General features: G+C 41.1%; 1 protein-coding gene across 2 annotated transcripts; it reads right to left on the bottom strand.

The window, feature by feature from the left end:
- Positions 1-367: 367 nt before the first annotated feature.
- Positions 368-22,537, bottom strand: uap1 (UDP-N-acetylglucosamine pyrophosphorylase 1). 2 transcript variants are annotated; one of them, XM_062997076.1, is made up of 11 exons: positions 22,453-22,537; positions 20,025-20,317; positions 18,089-18,293; positions 14,517-14,692; positions 13,407-13,579; positions 6,726-6,919; positions 5,855-5,995; positions 5,033-5,221; positions 3,567-3,608; positions 3,021-3,087; positions 368-1,100 (listed from the first exon to the last, which is right to left on the bottom strand). In XM_062997076.1, exons 1-11 carry the CDS (start codon positions 22,455-22,457, stop codon positions 1,008-1,010), a joined length of 1,578 nt encoding a protein of 525 aa, XP_062853146.1. In that variant the 5' UTR covers positions 22,458-22,537; the 3' UTR covers positions 368-1,007. The 2 variants fall into 2 exon arrangements, with proteins under 2 accessions (XP_062853146.1, XP_062853147.1); XM_062997077.1 differs by lacking the exon at positions 3,567-3,608.
- Positions 22,538-23,974: the final 1,437 nt, after the last annotated feature.

Raw genomic sequence — 23,974 nt, 5'->3', positions numbered from 1 at the left:
TTATTAGAATTAGAAGTCATATTTTATACACCGGTCGGCTGGGCACCATCTAGCGGGCATAATTGGCAGTGCCTGCAGAAGACACTAATTGGCCACTGTGTGTCTGCTAGGGGGTGGGATGACCAGACTATGTGGGTGGGGTCTTTAAACACTGTGTATGGACCTTGATTAGCAGATAGAGGCATGTGTGCAGAAGCATGGGTGAAAAGAAAGAGTCCGCTAGAACTGTGCACATGTCGTCGCAGATGCCCTCCTTGAATGCAATCAGGGATCCCCAGCGGAAGACAGATTGACTACGCTAAAATGGAAGAAAATGCATAAAATAAATGAAAAAAAAATAAAAATAAAAATCACACGTGGGAGAGACTTTTGTTTTTACATACACAATTTATTTAGGTATTCATCGCTTTTTGAAAATATTGACCACATTCTTACAGTAGCTCTCATATTATTAAAAACTTAATTTGTTCTGACTGTTTGATTTGCATATGAGCGTATTCATCACATACAGTAAAAAAAACAAAAACCTTCATTGATAGTTGCTCATAGCTTTTGGTGTAGGACACAAGTATCTTTCTAGTTGAAGTGAAAATCTGGAGAGTGCAAAATATTATTGTTTTAAAACACTGAGAATGTGGCGAATCTGCATTGATTATGACGCGTCCTGAGAAATGTGTACAAGTTTTTCAAAGAGCAAACAGAGACTGAATAAGGATGCCAACTCATCCATCTTCTGAGCTGCACTGAGCAAATGTACCCATGTACCAGTTTACTGATTACATAACCTTCATTTAGAACACGAATACACACGTATAAATTAATAACTATCATGCATGTTCAAACTGTTTATAAAAAAATAAGTTTTGGTAAAATAAATAGTTTGCTCTTAAATGATTACATTTAGCCCCAAAAGGGACTTTATTCCTTCATGCTATTGCACTAGACCGTCACAGTTTCGCCCAGACGGAGGGAAAACGACTTCACTGTCGGTTGTGGCCACTTGAAGCTCACAGTCCATTTTTCACATGCTCGTGGATGCCAGACTCGTCGATGACCAGCGCCGGGTGGAATTCTTTATCCTGCACAAGCTTCTCCAGTCCCTGTGAATAAAAAAAAACAGCAGGTAAGTTTCCAGTATCAAGACTCTAACGCTAAAGTGTGTGGCCTGTGTGTGTGTGTGTGTGTGTGTGTGTGTGGCTGTATGACTTCTTTATTTATTTATTAGGATTTTAACGTCATGTTTTACACACTTTGGTTACGTTAATGACAGAACAGGTAGTTACTGGTTACACAAGATTCATCAGTTCAAGTTTAATGTCAAACACAATCATGGACAATTTTGTATCTCCAATTCACCTCACTTGCACGTCTTTGGACTGTGTCAGAAAACCGGAGCACCCGGAGGAAACCCACGTGGACAACATGCAAACTCCACACAGAAAGGACCCAGGCCGCCCCACCTGGGGATCAAACCCAGGACCTTCTTGCTGTGTGGCGACAGTGTTACCCACTTAGCCACCGTGTATTTTTCTAGAAGTAAAACTGTGTCTCATTTGTTTTGCAAAACAAACAGAAGAAGACAAATGTTGGGCAAAAGTATGTGGACGGAAAGTCAGGTATTTCAGGAACTCATTGCTAGCAAGTGTATACATCAATTCTATAAAACAAATGATAATTTATTCGGAAACAGTTTGAGGACGCCGCTCTTTCCAGTAGCTGTGCAGAAAGCTGGGTCCATAAAGACGATGGTGTGATGAGTTGCATGTGATGTGGTTCATGTGGCTTGCACAGAGCCCTGACTGTAACCCCACTGAGCATATCTGGGATAAACTGCAGGCCTTCTTATCAGTGCCTAACCTCACAAATGCTCGTGGCTTAATGTGCACCAACTCAAACAAATACGTTAAAAAAAAATGCTGAAAATGAGTGGAGACTGTTAGAGTAGCAAAGCGGAGCCTACTCCATGTTAACATCTATTTTTTGGAATGGTATGTCAAACAAGCTGATACCTTTGGGCATCTAACCTTGCTTTGTTTTTTTACCCACTGTACTACAAATGCTCACAAATTTCACCCTACTAATTTCAGTCGGATTTGATTTTCTGACCAAGACAAACCAAAAACCTCAATGCTGCTAAAAACAAACGGTATCAAACAAGATGATTAACTTTTAATAAGAGAGTCATTGCCAATATACTGTATCTTACACATAACTATGACAATGAAACAAAACATTAGGACCACCAGCCTAACACGCTGTGAAAACAGTTCTGACTTGCCAAAACATGAAGTCCACAAGACGTCTGAAGGAAACGCTGCAAGGTGGAACGTCCTACGGTGCATCCTGGTGCCATCTCTTCAGGTAAACAATGCCCAATTCAATTATAATTTATTGTGTAGCTGGTTATGATTAATTATTTAAACTACTTTTTAATTTATATTTACAAAAATGAGCAGAAAATTTACATCTAGACCTGAAACAGCGGACAGTTCATTAGGCTACATTTACATGATATGCAGCGAAACCACTTTGCGCTGGTTGTGCCATTGTGTCCTATGGAGAGCCGCTGCGATAACTTAAGCTCCGTGCACCATGCAAATTTGCCGCTTTGATGCACTGAGACAAACTGTTTATATGACATAGACAGAAGCAAAGTGCAGACAAAACCCAAACTGTTGTATCCCACTTTATTCCATGACGACCATAGCAGAGATTTCTTATTTTAAAGTAAAATTATTTGTATACAAAACTGCATGTGAATGAACTGTCAACACTGTCTGTCATTATTGTCAATAGAATTTATTAATTCAAGCTTGCTGCTCAGTAGCAAGTAGAAAGCGGTTTCACCACAAATACAGTGTAAAAGGCTTAAACGCTACAGTAGACGTCAATATGTGCTTAACCTTGCGGTCGGTAAACGAAGCACAAAACACAGATCATGTGAAAGCCGTCTAACAGTAGCAGTGACAGCTTAGATCTTATTATTATATATATTTTTAAAAATCTGATCCATTTCTTACCTCTCCTCCATATGATACAAGTGGAGAAATCTCACACTTCATTGGCAGGTCGGTTCCATCCTTCAGACTGTAAAAAAACAGGAGTAAAAATGAAAACCATTTTCATTTTGCACTGATTTATAGAAGTAAATACAAGGAAGAATTTGAAACCCCGTTCCGCTTACAGCTGGAAAAATGGCCACGTATTAGTGTTCAGAAACAGCCATAGAAAAATTTCCCATGTCTAAAGGTTGCAAATCCAATAATCCGGTGGATTTGCATACTCACTGTCACTAAGCAGTAAAGAGAAAAAGATAGACGACTTGAATTTGAGCAAGAAAGCACCATTTAGGTACAATAATACACAAGCAGTATCAACACTGATTGCCAAGCATGCCCAGCGCCCTCTTCCCAGCATGCAACATTCTGTCTGGATGAGAACAGATCAAGCACAGAGCCTCGTCCACTCTCAGCTGGATCGTCACCGACCTACAAGCTGTTAAACTAATAAGGGAGAAGCAAAAAGCCCCATCACCATGCACTGTATAAAATCACAGAGATAGTTACTTCTGTTTGCCATCAGGCGTGAGGGCCCCTGCTGGTCCATGTCTAGAAATGTTACACAGGAAGAAACGTGAGCAGGACGAACTGAGCTGTAAACATTGTGCAAATAATAATGCAGATAATAAATGTGTAACAGTAATTTAGGAAATATTTGGGATATAATCATAGAGCACTTTTTTAGGAACACCTAATACCTAACATTATTTTATTAGCTACATTAGAGTTTATTAGAGGTTCGAACTGACGAGTTTGAAATGTCAGCTCTGGTGTGCCACCCGAGTGGCCATTGTGGTATTTTGTGATTTTGGCTGGGTTTACTTCTGGTGAACTGGTGGTGGGAGCTTCCTCACCTTGGTCTTTTTTAGCTGGATCTGCATCAACAACTGAATCGGAATCTTCCATATTCGATGTCTGCTGACATTTGCACTTTTGTGGTGGGCAAATCAAATAAATGTCTATTTTCAAAGATCAAACGTGGGCATTTTAAAATATAAAAGATCTATATAAATCACATCACAGCCTTTTGGTTTTCCCGTCCCACCATGTGTGATTCTTTACCCCCCCAGGCTCACTAAGACCCCCTGGTTTAGAACCAATGTCTTACTGCACACATCCAACAAGTGCTAACAGGGAACGTTGCTCATAAAGCGGCCAGAACATTTAAATGCCAAAGTATTGTAAAAGGATAATAAATCTGATAGTGCACTGAATTCTTTCCAAGTATTGTAAAATATTAGGCTTAATCACAGCATGTATCTCATGTCACGCAGCTCCTAATTAATTTTCTCTCGGTTTGTTTTGAAAATGTTAGTGCCACACCCGGATACGACGTGGAAACTGTCACGTCTTCTGATACGCAGTGGGCCAAAGGGCATAGAAAGGGTAAACCGCGTGCCAGATAAAATGTGTGTGTGGTTGTGGGTGTGTAAATGAAGATATTAATGGAAGACAAATAAACTGGTGTGTGTGTGTGTGAACAGATCTGCTAGTGTGTGTGTGTGGATTGTGCACAGATGAGAAAATCTGCAGCCAGGACTGAGTGGTTTACCATTACTACAGTCTTTAAAAAATCAAAACACATCACACAGTGATTTCTTTCTGTGAAATATCAGGTGCATTCAAGTTAAACATCAACTCTTAAATACCTTCATTAGATTTTAAATGTCAGTTTATTGTTTAGTCTTTAGTGCTCAGTGCTAAAGACAAGTGCACAGACTTGAACTGAAGGGTTGCATAAGGACAAAAGCCAAATAAATAATAACTATAATAATTATATTATAACAGCAAAACACAGTTTCATCTCAGTCATTTAGTAAATCACACAAATATGGAAAAGCTGTTGCTTACTTTAACTTTGAACTGTCACCATATAATTAACTAATGATCAGCCATAGATCATGTTGGATATAGTTTCTATATATTCTGGAATCAAATCAGTATAAAAATGTGAGAATGTGGGTGTGGCTCACCTGGGTATAGCGGGTACGCGGGTTCCATTCTCATCGATGAAATGTCCACCTGCGTTGAGGATCCAGCGGTGGTGCAGGGACATGAGAGAATGGCGTGCGGTGGTGGGATTGTCTTTTCCATCCTGACTGTCTGCATTCTTCAGCGGAGAAAATTCATCCTCCCTTAGTACTTCATACACCACAAACCTCCTACAACACACGAAAACACACACACACACATACATGCAGGGGTGAATATCTACTCTATAAGAATGCTTTCGTTTGTGGCTTTTCGCCACTGTACTGTTCTGCCTTAATGAGGCATCCGGCAAAATGGGTCTTTAAAAGATTTTCAGTTCTTACAGGTGCAAGGGCTACAACTGGTGCTTTAGTGGCTAGGCACAATATTCAAGAGGAATAAAATGAAATAAAGCCATGAATGAACCCATTTTAGTCTAGTCTTTTAGACTATCGCCTGTATCCACCCACTAACTTAGTCACCCTAAAGAACATGCCCTTCTGTACACATGAGCCATCACCCATATAGCAGAGGTCGCTCTTTTGGTATTGTCGTTATTGCTTTACTGTTTGGTGAAAGCCTTTTTGTTGTGCCACATGACCATACAATGTGACCCCATTTGTCCTTGTTTCTCAGCACACGAAACCTTTTATGTTTGAACTCTTCAGGCACGGCAGCACGAAGATGTGCAGAAGAAAACCAGCGCAGCACAGACTGCGAGACATATTTTCCTTCTTGCAGCATTCCTGCTCTAAAGCACCGCCCGTTTAACTGAGACAGGCTACAGGAAAGGGAAAAAGTGATGGAAGAATAAAGGCACTAACTTGGCGAACTGGAAGATGTCGAACACAAATTTTTCCATCTTGATTCCGTTGGGCTTGTCTGGGGTCACTGGCTCTCCTTTGCTGTTCACGTAGGGGATTTTCTTCCTTGCCACATGGTGCTGAAGCTGGGGCTCATGGGTACTGAAAGGACAAAAAAAAAGACAAATATGAGAGAGCGAAACATGTTCTTTCTCTTAAAATGTCATAAAAATGAATAGAAGAGGCAAAGTCGTGTTTAAAACACTGAATTAAATCTGCAGATGTTCCTGTTCTAAATCTGCAGATGTTCCTTTTCAAATCACACTGAACTCAAGTTGCAAAATACGTCCTGAACCTCATATGCATCTGTTATATACATGTGCATGACTCCTATTCAGGGTCGCAGTGGGTAAAATTCACCGGGTGAAAGGTAGGAAACACCCCGGGCATTTACGTTTACATACATACATACATTTTGACCTTGATTTAATGGCCCAACAGTGGCAGCTTAACAGTGGTGGGGCTTGAACCAGCAAGCTTCTGATTACTAGTCCAGTACCTTAACCACTAAGCTACCACTGCGGACAGGTTGCCAGTCCATCACAGGGAAAACACACACTCATTCAAACCTAGTGCGATTTTATTAGCTCCAGAGTTCCTGTATGAAACCCATACAGACACAAGGAGAACATGCAAACTTCACAAAGAAAGGACCCAGATGTCTCCACCTGGGAATCAAACCCATATCCTTCTTACTGTGAGGCGACAGTGCTACCCATCAGGCCACCATGCTGCCCAATGAATCTAGGTTACATTTACATGATCTATTCATCTGTTATGGGATGTAAATATTACAGGTACAGTATTGTGCAACGTGTGCTAAGCGACTCACTTGACGACGTCTTTGAGGAACGAAAGCCTGAAGAAATGATTGGCCACGTTGCCGGCGTTGAACATGAGCCGCCCGTCGGCGCTGCGCTTTTCTGCTGTTGCTAGCGTGATTTCGCTGTACTCTACTACTTGGTAATCCCCGTCGACCTTACACACCACACCCACCGCCTCTGTGGGATTGGTCTTCTCCACCACCTGCCAAATGAAGAACCAAATACACTGTAAATCAGAGCTGTAGTAACACTCAAACCAGCACCAACACTGTGGTGCGGATAACAAACACTGCATTTCTTTGCCATGTGTTTGATAGCAGTTAGCCTGTTGGTTAGGTTGTAAAGTTAGGAAATATTACAGTCCTACAGTTGTTGTCCTGACCCCCGCCCCGACTCAGAAAAGCGAACTGACACACGCCCCCCTGACACGTGTGCAGTAGCCGACTGCATCTGTTCACCTGCACGAGGCGAGTTCATATGCGGATCAGCCTTGCGCACGGAGAGCCACACCCTGATCAGCAATATTCCTTTGTTTCTATGCAGACACCATCAATCAGCCAGCAGAGGTCGTAATTGCATCAGTTATGAGGTCCCTATCCGGCTCCCTTCCTGGATGAACAACAGCCAAACGTTGTTCATATAGCCACCCGGCCCAGACGGATGGCAGAGCTGAGATTCGATACGATGTATTTGAAATCCCAGCTCTGGTGTGCTAGCGTGTTTTACATTTGCGCCAGCTGAGCAGCGTTGTTTCAGTATTTTCTAACAGAAAATTTCGAACAAGTTTGTTTCATAAGGTCAAAATTCTCAATAGCATATAAAACAGGAACACCACCTGTATTAATGTACAGTATACTGATTTATTCTGGTCAGGGTTGTGGTGGGTATGGCTTCCCCAGAATCATTAGATGCATTGCTGTAACACCCTGAAAAAGATGCCAATCAATTGTCTGGCTTTGGTCATCCGTTCAGAACCACTTTCCCCCCAGACACAGCCATTTACGTCTGTATGTAGACACCTGACAGGCCGATAGCACCGTTGAGGATTTAAACCTCGGATCCTTGCAATAGAGGGCTAGCGTAATTTACCACTGTGCTACCTGAGCACCATAAAACTATTAATATTACAGTAAATAATAAAGATGCTGGTCACCTTTATCGAAGTGCCTTAATATAGAAATAGATGAAAGGAAAACCTAGATAAAATACTCCCAAAACGTACGTAAATATAGAAAACACACTTCTACCAACGCAAAACAAAACAAATGAATTTGTCTGTAGCTTTAACCTACGTTTATCGCATTCCAACCATTGTGTGGTTGCATATATAAAAAGAAATGATCCGTGAACCCTTCCAGAACATTCGGTATAGTATAATATGAGAGATTCAATCTAGTTTCTCCATGTCTGGAATCTGCATTAAATTAAAACAAGAGCAGAGAGGAAAAAACGCTTGTTCCTTCAGGGAGTAACAAATTACAAAGTTCTCAGTTGATGATGGGTTAGCACTGACAGAAAAGACATGAAGCTAAAGACATGCTACACACAGGGTTTACAAATTATAAGGAGTGGGTGGGTTCAAGTTTACGACCACGAGCCCGTCATAAAGCGACTGCTTAATTACTGGTAAAAATCGGAACTGTGGCGTCGTCTACATCAGGGTTTTTTTCAGGCGACCCACATTTTGTCCATGATTTTTTTTACACGACTCAACACAAACGATGCATCCTGCTTTTTCTATACAATCTGATCCCACTGTGGTTTACAAGATTTGTTTATTAGGATTTTAACGTCATGTTTCACAAGATTCATCAGTTCACAAGTTAATGTCAAACACTAGGAATGTAACGATGCACCACAAGAACGGTGTGCCACGATTCATTTAAGATGAATTGATATTCATTTTAAACAGCAGAGGGCACTGGCGCTTTTCGCCTCGCCTGGTTGACGGCACTTCACAAAGTTGCCAGTTAGGGGATTTTCCAGCCAAATGTATTTATGTGAGGATACTTTCTTTATTTGTATTATTCATTTATTTATATAATGTTGGATTTGTTTTAAAATTTCATTTCAGTTTTTTTACACAATAAGCATTATTTGGCGTAGTTTGTACCTACCTCAGAAATAAAAGGGCATTCATTATTTAGATAAATAAAAGATAAGCAATTTAAGAGAAATAATAAAAAGAAACTATCATAATTTGTCTTCAATTTCATTTTGTGTTAAAAAAATCGTATCGTGAATCATATTGCATCGTGGGTAGAGTGTATCGTTACATCCACAGTCATACAAACACAGTCATGGACATTTTTGCATCTTCATTTTGCATCACCTCACTTGCATGTCTTTGGACTGTGGGAGGAAACCGGAGCTCCCGGAGGAAACCCACACGGACACGGGGAGAACATGCAAACTCCACACAGAACGGACCCGGACCGCCCCGCCTGGGGATCGAACCCAGGACCTTCTTGCTGTGAGGCGACAGTGCTACCCATTGAGCCGCCCTTACAAGATGTAACTTAAAGCCTCCACAAGAGGTCGTTCACATACAAGTTTTTTAAGTTATTACTATTTTTCTCTGCAACCCATTTTTTTCGGCTTGCGACCCACCTAAGGGTCACGACCCAGGCCACATAGAATTACAAACTGAGAAACATTTAGATTTAGTTATCATTAGATACAGATAATCAAACCCTATACATTGTAACCTAATAGAGAGTAATACTGCCTGCAACTGTTTAGTCAGTCGAATGCTGGACTATGAAAACTAATCATTTTAAAGTACACCTTTTAAAAACAGGATGCATTCGGATTGTAGCGTTTCCTGTGTGATGGAAAAACACACAGGAATGGAAAAAGTTTCTTCCTTTTGTTCCACTTGAATAAAAGAGTTTGAAAAATGTACCTACAATTAGACACAAACAGGGCAGATCATGTGTGCGCATCAAAGACCAACACACAAGAATGTCCTCACTCACTTTCTTAACCGCTTATCCAATTAGGGTCGCTGGGGGGGTTGAGCCTATCCCAGCTTTTCAGTGGGCACAAGGCACACAGTACCACCCTGGACGAAGCGCCAGTCCATCGCAGGGCAGACACACACACACACACACACACACACACACACACACACACACCCATTCACCTATAGGGCAATTCAGTGTCTCCAATTAACTTGACTGCATGTTTTTGTACTGTGGGAGGAAACCGGAGCTCCCGGAGGAAACCCACACAGACACGGGGAGAACATGCAAACTCCACAGAAAGGACCCGGATCGCCCCGCCTGGGGATCGAACCCAGGACCTTCTTGCTGTGAGGCGACAGTGCTACCCACCGAGCCTGAGAACAATAAAAAATAGATTACAAATATTGGCCGAGTATTTTAAAACATCCTCCAACGCTGTGACAGCTTCACATTCTTCACACAGAAGACTGAAGAATAACTGCGTGAGTGAGATATAAGGTAATAAGAGGGCTGTACCAACTAATGACAGCTAAATTAGAGCAATCTTATCACAGTTCTGGCCAAAGTAGTCATGTGGAAACATTTTCCACGCTTCCTGTACTTACGAACAATTAGAGCAGCCTCCTCAAAGAGCCCAAGCATTTAAAATTAGAAGGATTACCCTGGCATAGCATTTTATTTTCCTGATATTTCATTATTGTATGGTAATTAACTTGAGGTTAACCTCAGCAATGATGCTCACTTTGACCAGACAAATAGTTTGTTCTAGGCCAGACATTTCGGCTCTTTAAGGAGTGGCAGAACAGATTTACTGCTCCAAGGATTTCAGAAAGAATAATTGCAAGGATAATACAGTATCAAATCCATTTACATTTACGGCATTTAGCAGACGCCTTTATCCAAAGCGACTTACATTACAGTTACAGTATACAATCTGAGCAATTGAGGGTTAAGGGCCTCAACCTGGCAGTAGTGGGGCTTGAATCAGCAACCTTCTGATTACTAGTCCAGTACCTTAACCACTAGGCTATGGCTTGCCCATTTATAGTTTCCTTACACTGATTTCCTTAGCAGACCATTGCCATACACAATGACCGCTGTATTCACAAGTCTGTTGCATATCAAACTGGTTATGCAAGCACAGCAAAGCACATTTAGTTCCTGAGATTACGAAACTTTGCAGTTTTCCGTTCAGCTGCTATTGCCTGGAAAGTTGTTTTTCTTTAAAGGCCTTCAGTCACCAATAGCTGAATCACTGCTGGTAATAAAAGGATATCTGACACTTGGGGCCAAATCTTTTGCTTGGGGAAGAACAAAACGTGTCTATTTAAACAAATGACTGTTTACTGCCCACTAAAACAAGTGCATTGGCCTGCAGAGATGGTTTACAGCTAGATGAAATCATAGCTTGAATTATCATTGTTACCACCATCTTTTTAATATATAGTTCTTCTACAAAAGCTTGCTGCCCTACAACATCAGGCCTGTCTAGTTCTAGTTAATAACACTGATGACCAATAGGACATATTTTGAGCACTGTTGGAACCAGTAAAAGTAATAATACCAGTCTGAATATACTAGTCTACGTTACGATCACAGGATATTTCTGGCCCTGATAAACAAGCAGGAGAAAAGCATGTTTAAATAAGAAATAGCCCCATCTACTGCTGCTCAGAGGAGTTTGCACAATTCTGGGTTCTTTACTGAAATAAAATTACACAGACTAGTTTCTCAATTCATTAACAAGATATTTTAATTATACATGACACAAAAAGTGATAATTTTTGGGTCAAAAGTCTTTTTTAATGTCTAGGGGAGCACATTGTCCACTTACGTCTATTTTAATTGGGGAGTGCCAACTCTCACCAAGCAGACAAGCCTTCCCCATCTCTGCCATGTTAGCTGTGAAAGACGTACTGTGAAAGTGACATGGGTCCCCACCCTAAAATGTCAGTGCTCTCAGAGTGATATAGGGGTATAGGGGACAGTGGTGCCCAATACGTCGATCGTGATCTACTAGTCGATCGCACAGTGCTCGCTGGTAGATCGCGCCTCATTTAACAGGTCAAGATTGACATTTAATTTACGGTTTGTTACCATAGTTATGCCTCAGCCCACCTAAAGCACCGCTAAGTTTTAATTCATCAGTAGCCAGTTTGCGCCATTTTGCATTTTTCCTTTTGTAACCTACACTGTTAGTGGAGATGAGTGCGCAACCAAGCACAAAGAAACCGAAAACGGTTCGATTTAGGCGAGAACACTGCAGAGACGACTGTTTCGTTCATACGTGGAAGGAGCTGACCGAGAATATTCAGATCTCATGTTACATACTGAAATTTTAGCCCTACAATCTGACATTCATATGAAATCAAGCTCCTCTGCTGGACAGTTTTGGAACTTGCTGGCTGAGGAAAAATATCCAAACGTAGGAAAATGTGCCACATATTTGACAGCATTTTTGGATCAACTTTCTTGTGTGAATCAGCCTTTTTCTTTTTTCTTTTAATTTAGCGCGTCCAATTTCATCCCATCTATCATCCTCTCATTAGTGCGGATTCCTGCTCCTGATTGGGGCTGACGAGGCCGTTCCACGCCTCCTCCGAAACGTGCACAGCCAATCGACCGTCTTATCACCCACACTTGACGAGTGTAGCGTGGCAGAGTACTGTGCACGGAGGATCACACACTCCGCCACACCCCCTCCCGTCTCCATACAGGCGCCACCGACCAGCCAGCAGAGGGCGCAACCACCCCGTTCCTGAGAGAGCATCCCCTACGGTCTCAAGTCCCGCCCCCCACCCGGACAACAGGCCAATCGTTGTCCATAGCCGCCCAGCCTCGACCGTGAAGGCAGAGCTGGATTCGAAACGACGCTCCTTCGAAATCCAGCTCTGGTTGCAGCGCGTGTCTTTTTACCGCTGCGCCACCTGAGCGGCGAATCAGCCTTTTTCAACATGAAAATCATTAAGTCTAAATATCGGTCCACCCTTACTGATGAACACTTTGAAGCTGCTTGAGCATCAGCAGCTACAGTCCAGTCTACATAAACCTGACTGACACCATTCAGAGCAAATCAGCATCAGAATAAGGTCAGTGTGATTTTAAGTCGCTTGCTCTATAAAGCTGAATATCATCAATATAGGAACTGAAGCGCATTTAAAACAGCTTCAAAGTTTTTTTGAAAAATTATGAGACCAACCTGAAAAAGTAGATTGTGATGACCTGTGTGGGCACCCCTGTCTAAGGGCACCAATCACAAATCCTTTTACTTATACACCAAATCTTAGTTGACAAAAGGATCAGCTAAACTGCTGTATCACAATGTCTAATAAAGCTCCTAGTTTTAATATAACAGGGTCTTGTTGTAGTGAAAACGCTTAAACATTCTTGGTAGACGATTATGATATATGGTATATGATATATAATTAGTTGTACATCCTACAATTTCAACTGGTATTGATAAACACCCATTTAAATGTATATATAGCCTTTTACCATTAGAATGCATTGCTCATACACACTAAATATCACATGCAAAACATTAAAACGTAGATCAAACGTATTGGGACAAGTCTGGAGCAACGGCAAGAAATGATCATTAAAAATGAAGCCATGAATGACAGCAACACTACTGCCAAGAACTACAATATTGTGCTCAATGTGGGTTTAATAAGTACAGTAGAAAAACTGGTATGGTAAGAGCTCATTTCTGATTTTACTCACCTTGGCACCACAGTCTGCTCCTTTATTTACACAAAAGCCGATAAAGGCTGGGTCTGCTACTTTCACCAGGATGTTGTCCACGCAGTAGATATGGACATATTCGATTCCTCGCCTTTCCATGTCCTCCACTATCTTATACACCCCGAGAGCTCTGTACAGGCCACCGTTACCATCTGAATGAAAAAAATGATGCTGTTTTTAACATTCTGATGAATTTTACAGGTTATTAGCAGTAATACTGGCATTTTGAGATTGAAGGTTCTTCAGCTGTTTGAAATTAAGGCCTAAAACAGTGATTCTATTAATACATAATAGCTGATAAAGAAATGTGAGCTTGTAAAACCCGACAACCGACTGTACTCAATATTCAATTGTGTGATTATGTAATAACTGTGTCATGCCATAATAGTATAAATTTTGTGCCATAATAGGGCATAACATTATGACCCCTGACAGGTGAAGTGAATAACACTGATTATCTCTTCATCACGGCACCTGTTAGTAGGTGGGATATAATAAGCAGCAAGTGAACATTTAATCATCAAGGTTGATGTGTTGGAAGCAGGAAAAATGGGCGAGCGTGAGGATCTGACAGAGTTTGACGAGGGCCAAATTGTGATGGCTAGACGACTGGGTCAGAACATCTCCAAAACTGCAGCTCTTGTGGGGTGATCCCGGTCTGCAGTGGTCAGTATCTATCAAAAGTGGTCTAAGGAAGGTACAGTGGTAAACCGGCGACAGGGTCATGGGCGGCCAAGGCTCATTGATGCACGTAGGGAGCGAAGGCTGGTCCGTGTGGTCCGATCCTACAGACGAGCTACTGTAGCTCAAACTGCTGAAGAAGTTAATGCTGGTTCTGATAGAAAGGTGTCAGAATACACAGAGAATCACAGGTTGTTGCATATGGGGCAGCAACACAATATTAGAACGGTGGTCATAATGTTATGCCTCGTCAGTGTATGATTAAAATTGTATAAAATTGTAGTTCTTGGTGTGGTAGTATGGAACCAACTTCCAGGAATGTTGTACTACACAATACTAAGTCATACTGATAATGTTTCAGTTTGACAGTGCTTCCCTGCCACCAAACACCCTCCATGTGCAACTTACCTGGCGCCATTGAAAGTTTGCCCTTGTCCTCCAGGATTATCTTTCCGTTGAAGTCCATGGCTGGAAGCATGCCTTGCTGGAAGAAGATCACGTTCTCTTCTCTGAGGCCGAAGTACTTGTTTTTGGAGAAAAATCTTTTGGTGGATTCCATTGTTCTGCCGCTAGTCATAATGTACCTGAAATACAACCAAGCAGGAACGAGCCATTAAAGCCATGCACGAGCAAATACTTGGTAGGGTGTGTGTGTGTGTAGATACAATGTATACAGGAGTAATTTATAATGCCTAAACTCTATGTACGTATACAGTGCCTTGCAAAAGTATTCAGCCCCCTTGAACTTTTCAACCTTTTGCCACATTTCAGGCTTCAAACATAACGATATGAAATTGTAATTTTTTGTGAAGAATCAACAACAAGTGGGACACAATCGTGAAGTAGAACGAAATTTATTGGATATTTTAAACTTTTTTTAGAAATAAAAAACTAAAAAGTGGGGCGTGCAATATTATTCAGCCCCTTTACTTTCAGTGCAGCAAACTCACTCCAGAAGTTCAGTGAGGATCTCTGAATGATCCAATGTTGACCTAAATGACTGATGGTGATAAATAGAATCCACCTGTGTGTAATCAAGTCTCCGCATAAATGCACCTGCTCTGTGACAGTCTCAGAGTTCTGTTTAAAGCGCAGAGAGCATCATGAAGACCAAGGAACACACCAGGCAGGTCCGAGATACTGTTGTGGAGAAGTTTAAAGCCGGATTTGGATACAAAAAGATTTCCCAAGCTTTAAACATCTCAAGGAGCACTGTGCAAGCGATCATATTGAAATGGAAGGAGTATCAGACCACTGCAAATCTACCAAGACCCGGCCATCCCTCTAAACTTTCAGCTCAAACAAGGAGAAGACTGATCAGAGATGCAGCCAAGAGGCCCATGATCACTCTGAATGAACTGCAGAGATCTACAGCTGAGGTGGGAGACTCTGTCCATAGGACACAATCAGTCGTACACTGCACAAATCTGGCCTTTATGGAAGAGTGGCAAGAAGAAAGCCATTTCTCAAAGATATCTATAAAAAGTCACCTGGGAGACACACCAAACATGTGGAAGAAGGTGCTCTGGTCAGATGAAACCAAAATCGAACTTTTTGGCCACAATGCAAAACGTTATGTTTGGCGTAAAAGCAACACAGCTCATCACCCTGAACACACCATCCCCACTGTCAAACATGGTGGTGGCAGCATCATGGTTTGGGCCTGCTTTTCTTCAGCAGGGACAGGGAAGATGGTTAAAATTGATGGGAAGATGGATGGAGCCAAATACAGGACCATTCTGGAAGAAAACCTGTTGCAGTCTGCAAAAGACCTGAGACTGGGACGAAGATTTATCTTCCAACAAGACAATGATCCAAAACATAAAGCAAAATCTACAATGGAATGGTTCACAAATAAACGTATCCAGGTGTTAGAATGGCCAAGTCAAAGTCCAGACCTGAATCCCATCGAGAATCGGTGGAAAGAGCTGAAAACTGCTGTTCACAAACGCTCTCCATCCAACCTCACTGAGCTCGAGCTGTTTTGCAAGGAAGAATGGGCAAAAATTTCTGTCTCTCGATGTGCAAAACTGATAGAGACATACCCCAAGCGACTTGCAGCTGTAATCGCAGCAAAAGGTGGCGCTACAAAGTATTAACGCAAGGGGGCTGAATAATATTGCACGCCCCACTTTTCAGTTTTTTATTTCTAAAAAAAGTTTAAAATATCCAATAAATTTCGTTCTACTTCACGATTGTGTCCCACTTGTTGTTGATTCTTCACAAAAAATTACAATTTCATATCGTTATGTTTGAAGCCTGAAATGTGGCAAAAGGTTGAAAAGTTCAAGGGGGCTGAATACTTTTGCAAGGCACTGTATATACTAACAAACCAGAAATATCAGCACACAAGAAAACAATCCAGAAGTACAATTGTACTACTAGTGAAATGACAATGATCTGTCGTCAAGCTAATTAACAAACATTTCCTTGTACAAAGCAGGCATGAAGTACTGATTACTTAAGGTTTTCAAAAACAAAAAATGTGTTTTTATTTCTTCTGCTTCCTTAGTCATCGTGCTACTCCGGTAGACAGGCTGTCGTCAACCTGTACCTGTGTCTATTATATCATAAATGACTAAGGTTTCATCTGATACTAAACTTTATCTGGGGTTGTTTAAAAATCAGCTGGGAACAGCACTGACCTACTTCCTTCAGTGTAACTTGCAGCTGTCACGTCAAAGTTAATGAACATTTACTACATTGTACAACTATTTTTCTGCTAGGCAGTGTCAAGCGGTGTCCTATATATCCAAGGAGAAAATGTTTGATTTTAAATTTGATTTCTTAAAGCTAATAGCTTTAAGATATAGTGTAACAGAGGTTACCAGATGCTTTTCTGAGGGTATCTGGTAAATCCTACATATACAGCAGACAGATTGTATTGTTCCACAGTAGCACGTTACAGTAACAGTGCATTAGTTATTTAATCCCCTTCCTCTTTTCTCCCAATGTAGTTATTTCTAATTACTGATTGGCTATCCGCTGCCACTTGCGGACCAATGAGCACTGTAGACCATCACATGCCGTCTCCAACACTCACCCAGTCACCAGTTACTTCTTTTTTTGCATTTTTACCCCAATTTTCCTCCCAATCTAGTCGTACCCAATTGCATTACGCTTCCTCTGTACTGATGTTGACCTCCACTCTGACGCCCCCTCCGACACGTGTGCAGTAGCCGACTGCATCTTTTCACATGCACAAAGCGAGTTCATATAAGAATCAGCATTGTGTACAGAGAGACACACCCTGATCCACATTATCCCTCGTCTCCGTGCAGGCACCATCAATCGGCCAGAAGAGGTCATAAATGCATCCGTTATGAGGAATCCCCTCTGGCACTCCCTTGAACAACAAGCCAATCGTTGTTCATGTAACCGCCCAGAACTGAGATTCGAACCGACGAGTTAGAGATGTCAGCTCTGGTGTGCTAGAATGTTTTATCGCTGAGCCACCTGAGCGCTCGTCACCAGTTACTTCTTATCACCTGCCAGTGTTGGGTTTCCTGTGACAACCCCATCCTCAACTTGTGAAGGATCCCTGACTGAAAACTGCATTTATTACAGTGAAAACACGAGGAGACCCTGCACGACCTCTCCTCCCTCAAAAACAGCCAATTGTAGTCGTGTGGACTCACGGCCAAGACGTGGCTCTGCTGAGATTTAAACTCAAGTTCAAACACTCTGCAGTGGTGTGCTAGTATGTTAGATGTAACATGATATATCTCTATGGTCAATAAAAGTATATCTGTGCCTACATTCTAATTCAAAGTCTCACGCTGTATCCCAAAATGTAAGAGCAATCAGGTTAGTGTTTGTGTAATTGTCAGAATTTCCTACATGTGTTTTCATGGCACTGTGTTAGGTATATTCATTTATTATATATACATACAGAATATAACATATAGGTTAAACTAAAAGGTTGTGTTACTGTTCAGCCTGTAATAACCAGTAGGTGATGTTATAAATGTCCTTCTTACCATGGAATGCAGCACTTAGTGCCGTATTGCTGCTGTGCCAGCTGCTCCAGCCTGATGATGCGTTCGGCCTGAATCTGAAAAAGGGTCTTGTGTGAGGGCAGGCCAACATCGTACATTCCTTTAGGATATGTGACACCCAGGCGGGTTCCCTGCCCTCCGGCCAGCAGAAGAACTGCCACTTTGTTTTGAGCCATACAGTGCAGACCTGTGTCAAAATATAGAGAATTTAGATCACATTTTACTGACATTAGAAACACAAGTATAATTTACATTTACATTTTCAGCATTTAGCAGATGCTTTTATCCAAAGCGACTTACACAATGAGCTGAACACGATGAGCAACTGAGGGTGAAGGGCCTTGCTCAGGGACCCAACAGTGGCAACTTGGTGGTGGCGGGGCTTGAACCGGCAACCTTCTGTTTACTAGTCCAGTACCTTAACCACTGAGCTATCACTGGCCATAATAAGAGTGGACGTTAAGTTTGGTGTCAGATTAGAAATAATTGGCAATGGAAAGTTATGAAGACTGTAACCATGGCCAAAGTGAGTCATGGGCTCCCTCACTGGCTAGAGTTAAGTCTCTTGGGCAAAAAGCAAACAATGTGAGCCACAATAATAGCAACAACCAAATCTCCCAGGCTACAACAGTAATCAATAGCAACCCCCAGTCCCAAAAGTGGCCAAGCTAGTGTTACAGGATACCAAAATGGAAAAACAAGTCTTGTGGGCTGCATCAGTGGCTCAACACAAGACCATAAGGCCACAAGAGTGACCAAGAGCAACTTTTACAATTTTTTACCAACGGGCAAAACTTGAATGCAAAACTGGGTGAAAGCAAGTCTCACTGGCTGTGGGCAAAAGAAAGGTTCTATGGTTCCAACAGTGGGAAAAACAAGTATTGCACAATTCACTTTGTTTTCACTATTAAAAATGTGGGTTACACGGTGGGTAGCACTGTCGCCTCAGAGCAAGAAAGTCCTGGGTTCGATCCCCAGGCGGGGCGGTCCGGATCCTTGTGCGGAGTTTGCATGTTCTCCCCGTGTGTGCGTGGGTTTCCTCCGAGAGCTCCGGTTTCCTCCCACAGTCCAAAAACATGCAGTCAGGTTCATTCGAGACACTGAATTGCCCTGAAGGTGAATGCGTGTGTGTGTGTGTATGTGTGTCTGCCCTGCGATGGACTGGCGCCCCGTCCAGGGTGTTGCTGTGTGCCTTGCTCCCACTGAAATACTGGGATAGGCTCCAGCACCCCCACACGACCCTAATTGGATAAGCGGTTAAGAAAGTGAGTAAGTGAGTGAGTATTAAAAATGTTGTGACGCATCCAATTATCATAATAATGTATCATAAAATACGTTTGCCCTGTTGCCCACCTCTATTAATAAAGTCAGATTTAATAAACCACAATAAAACGACTTGTTATAGAAAGATACGCTGACATGCCCTCATATTATTGCACTAAATTATCTTTTATAAACGGTGGTAAAGTTTATTATCACCTAGACAGATTCAACCTCTGGCACACATCTCAGTTTATTCTTTGCAGACGCACACGCACACGCACACGCACACACACACACACACACACACACACACAGACATCCAGGGCATTTTGGGTGGGATACGGAAACTATAAGTCAAAAACTCTGGACTTGTTGGGTGATTAAGATTTGACAAGATGTTGAATGACCTCATAAACTTAGGCGTATGACTCCAGTTACGCCAGTCCTAAGAGGAACCAGATGTCTTTAGTCATCTTTTTGTGTCCAAGCTTAAAACTGGACTTAGGATTGGTTTTTATGATTGTGTTGTTTGCACCAGTTAAATGTGAATTTCAAAATAATTTACACTACTGTCACCATGCACAAAAAGATCCAAGACATGTCTGTTCACAATACAGAATGACATCATGATTTAAAAAAAAAAGCATGCTCTAACCCTTTTGCTCCCACTCCTTGAGGAACTCGCGATCGCGCGTTACACTGCCCAGAACCTCGCGTGGCACTGGCTCCATCCTGCTGTCCACCTTCTCTTGTTTAATCTGACTTGATGTTTTCATGGCCCTTTTGAAAAATGTGTTGATCTCCTGAAAGTTCATGTTCTCCAGCTCAGAAACCAACTCTGCTTGCTCCTCTGGGCTCAGCTGGTCCCAGAACTGTAGCAGATGAGACTGGTCGGCCTCAGCCAGTCTCTGTGACAGTTTAACAGTGTCCATGTTCTCAGTGCTATATCTGTGGGGACGGAAAGATATGGACCATGAGTACATTGTTACAGATACAGGTGTGATAATACCTTCAAATCAGATATGGACATACAGTATATTATAAGACAGAAGGTTATCAGTACTGACAGTGTTTGATAGGTGCATCCCTTCATTACCTGAACTTATATTGCTATGATAACTATTGTGCTTATACACTAATAGGAAAACACCAGGCAGGCAGAAAGACTTTGAGCCTGTCTGCAGTGTTTTTTTTTCAGACAGCAAAGGTTTCTTTGTACACAGTTTTGATTTTAATAAAGCTTCCTTGAGCCTTTTTCTTTTGATTCTTTTTGAAATAACATGGTTTTCTGAATTCCTAAACTTCTAAGTTAATTCTGAGTTCTCCCATGTTTACGATGACTTCATGACAGTCAATTTTAATCTTCTGTCATCTTGACTTTGTCACTTTCGGTCTCCCAGAACCTGCTTTCTGTGCTATAGAACCTGTCTCTGAAAGGTGTGGCCTATCTTCATATCCAAAGACTTTAAAATTGTCAGCATCACTCCTCAGGCACAACATGGCAATACTCAGAGATCAAAACAGATCGAGTCACATCGATCAGTCATAACATTATGACAGTACAGGTGAAGTGAATAACAATAATTATCTGGTAACAAGCAGTGGGTGGGATGAATTAGAAAGTGAACATTTAGTCCTTAAAGTTAATGTGTTCAAAGAAGAAAAAGGGCAAGAATAAGGACGTGAATAATGATGCACAAAACACAATGAACAGAAAAGACCTCATTTTTGCCCAGGAGTGTATCTGTCTACACTGTCTCTGTTGTACAATATATATATAAAACAATATCATATGATATATGATATAATATGATGTGACATGATGTGATATCATATCATTGTTGGCTGGTTTATGCTTCTTGTCCAGACAACAGTTCTCTTTAATTGGATAAACCTAATGTAGGTTTATAATGTAATAATATTTAAATTATTTTTTATTACCTATACTAATAAAGGAAAGTTTATATTGAAACTTTTTAAGTTTATCAATTTTGAACTTTGTGTTTGTACGTTGCTCATTTGTAAAATGAAAAGTTATATAATTAAACTTTATAAATGCTTTTTTATCAGTGTATGCTCAATAGCTATTCTTTATACATTTAGTCTTAGATAGATTTATTATTTATTAGAATTTGCCGTCATGTTTTACACACCTTGGTTACATTCATGACAGAAACTGTAGTTACTCATTACACAAGATTCATCAGTTCACAAACTCAACGTCAAACACGGTCATGGACAATTTAGTATGTCCAATTCACCTCACTTGCATTTCCTTGAACTGTGAGAGGAAACCGGAGCTCCCGAAGGAAACCTACACAGAGAACATGCAAACTCCACACAGAAAGGACCCGGACCACATCGAACCCTGGAGCTTCATGCTGTGAGGCGACAGTGCTACCCACTGAGCCACTGTGCCGCCCAGTCTTATATAGACAGACAGACAGACAGACAGATAGATGATAGATAAATAGATAGATAGATAGATAGATAGATAGATAGATAGATAGATAGATAGATAGATAGATAGATAGATAGACAGGCATACATATAGACAGATAGACAGGCATACATATAGACAGACAGACAGACAGACAGACAGATAGATAGAAAGACACACAGACAGATAGACAGGCATACATATAGACAGATAGATTAACAGATAGATAGATTAACAGACAGATAGATTAACAGATAGATAGACAGACACATAGACAGACAGACATATAAATAGACAGACAGACAGACAGACAGACAGACAGACAGAACGATGACCTGGGTCACCTGAAGCATTTAGGTTATGGCTTTACCACACGTTAATACTACAGATAATCAGACACCAGCCTGTGCATGCCAACATACAGTAATATATGGCAAGTTCAGACGTTAAAACAGTACCAGTGCGTCTCTCTGCAACTATCAAAATCTGTACATAAATGACTTTAAGGTTAGTTAGTTATTTATGTATTATAATCCTGTCCTACATGTAGTGAACACGCAGCATGGACTCATCAGTACAGATCTGAACTCAACAGTAAAATCAGAGTAAACGTTAAACATGCACTTGCTCATTACGTTCTTACCTCATGTAACTGCAGGCGGTCTCTTGATACTCAGCTCCTCAGCTCCCTTCTCTTCTCCTCACGATTCTACCGAACTGACACCCGGTTGCGCCTTTTTTACTACATCTCCTGCAGTCCGCCCCTGCCACAACCCGCCTCCCGCTTCCGTCACTCGACGTGGCACCCAAAGCACCCAGGATATTTTTATACCCACCACCCGTTTTCCAGAAAGTCCCGCCTTCTTGTGCTCTGATTCGCTAACGCATACATCGTACAGCCCGTGAGAATTGAACTGTACACCAATCCCACCCAAGGGTGGGGAACTATCAGCCAATCACAGAACAGAAGACGGAATCACTCCAGCCAATCATCAAGCAGCAGGTAGAGTTTGTCACAAAACGGGTGGGAAAAGAAAATAAACACAACAGTGTAACCTGGGAGTAAACTTTACCTCAGTGGCTGGAAATAGCAGTTTAACCTGTTTCATTTTACAAAGCTTTCGTCACTCGTTACGTTATGTTTTACATTATGTTTTACACTGATACATAGCTGCTCCATCTTTATGGAATGCTCTCCCCAAACACCTACGAGATTGTCCTGACCTGTCCAAATTCAAGTCACTTCTCAAAACTCATCTATTCAGAGTGGCATTTAACTTGTAACAACACAAAATAAATGCTTTTATTTTTGCTATTCTTTTTAATAGTTTTTATACTTAGATCACGACAGAAATGTGAAGTCCTAGATCCTAAAACTTGTAAAGTTTTCAGTTTCCTGATTGCATGTAAATCTGTCCTGTTTCTGTCTAATTTTAAGAAATTGTTCTATATTTGTTGTTCTCTCATAATTTAGCTAATTTTTTAATGAACTGTCTTATGCTGCTCTCTTTGTTTTTATCTTAATTATTCTTGATGTTGATGTACTATTTTGATTTTGTACTATGATTTGTATGGTGTATGTACGTATTTGTTTTGATTATTTGTCTTATGTAAAGCGTCTTTGAGTATCTTGAAAAGCGCTATATAAATAAAATGTATTATTATTATTATTATACCTTGAAACTCGACGTAAATTGGTTATGGGACTGGCGTTGAGATTAAAAGACGTTGAGTTTCAAGGTATTGTTTCCCCATAAGGATATAAGGGAACCTGTTAATGTGTACCATGGTCCTGTGGAACTGCATATTTTAGGTTAATGTAAAATAATGGGGGGGTTGTTTTTGACACTTATACACTGAAAATAACAGAAATATAATATAAAAACACTAAAATGCAATTAAAAACAGTTAAAAATCAATAAAGAAAATACACTAAAACCTGCACTTCTTTATTGTTTCCTTAAGCTTCTTAATCGTCGAGATGCTTGATCTTGGAATACCATATTCCGTTCAGTACCGGCACATTCACATGAGATGCAGCAAAACCACTTCTGCGCTGCTGTGCAGTTATTTCCTATGGAGTGTGGCAGTGAACAAAGTTTAATGTGACTTATTGTACTAAAACAACGAGCGAGGAATTTAATTGGTGGAAAGAACTTATGAAC

The sequence above is a fragment of the Trichomycterus rosablanca genome, chromosome 6 (genome assembly GCF_030014385.1).
Source record: "Trichomycterus rosablanca isolate fTriRos1 chromosome 6, fTriRos1.hap1, whole genome shotgun sequence".
Taxonomy (NCBI): Eukaryota; Metazoa; Chordata; class Actinopteri; order Siluriformes; family Trichomycteridae; genus Trichomycterus; species Trichomycterus rosablanca.
Note: the sequence above shows the minus strand (reverse complement) of the source record. Positions and strands in the feature narration are given on the sequence as shown.

Bases quoted from the DNA above. Each gene is read 5' to 3' on its own strand.
- uap1 (XM_062997076.1), bottom strand. The intron at 6,920-13,406 runs GTGAGTAAAATC...TTCATTTGGCAG, and splicing joins GAGCAGACTGTGGTGCCAAG to GTGGTGGAGAAGACCAATCC. The intron at 3,088-3,566 runs GTAACTATCTCT...GTTTTTTTACAG, and splicing joins ACGCCTGATGGCAAACAGAA to TCTGAAGGATGGAACCGACC.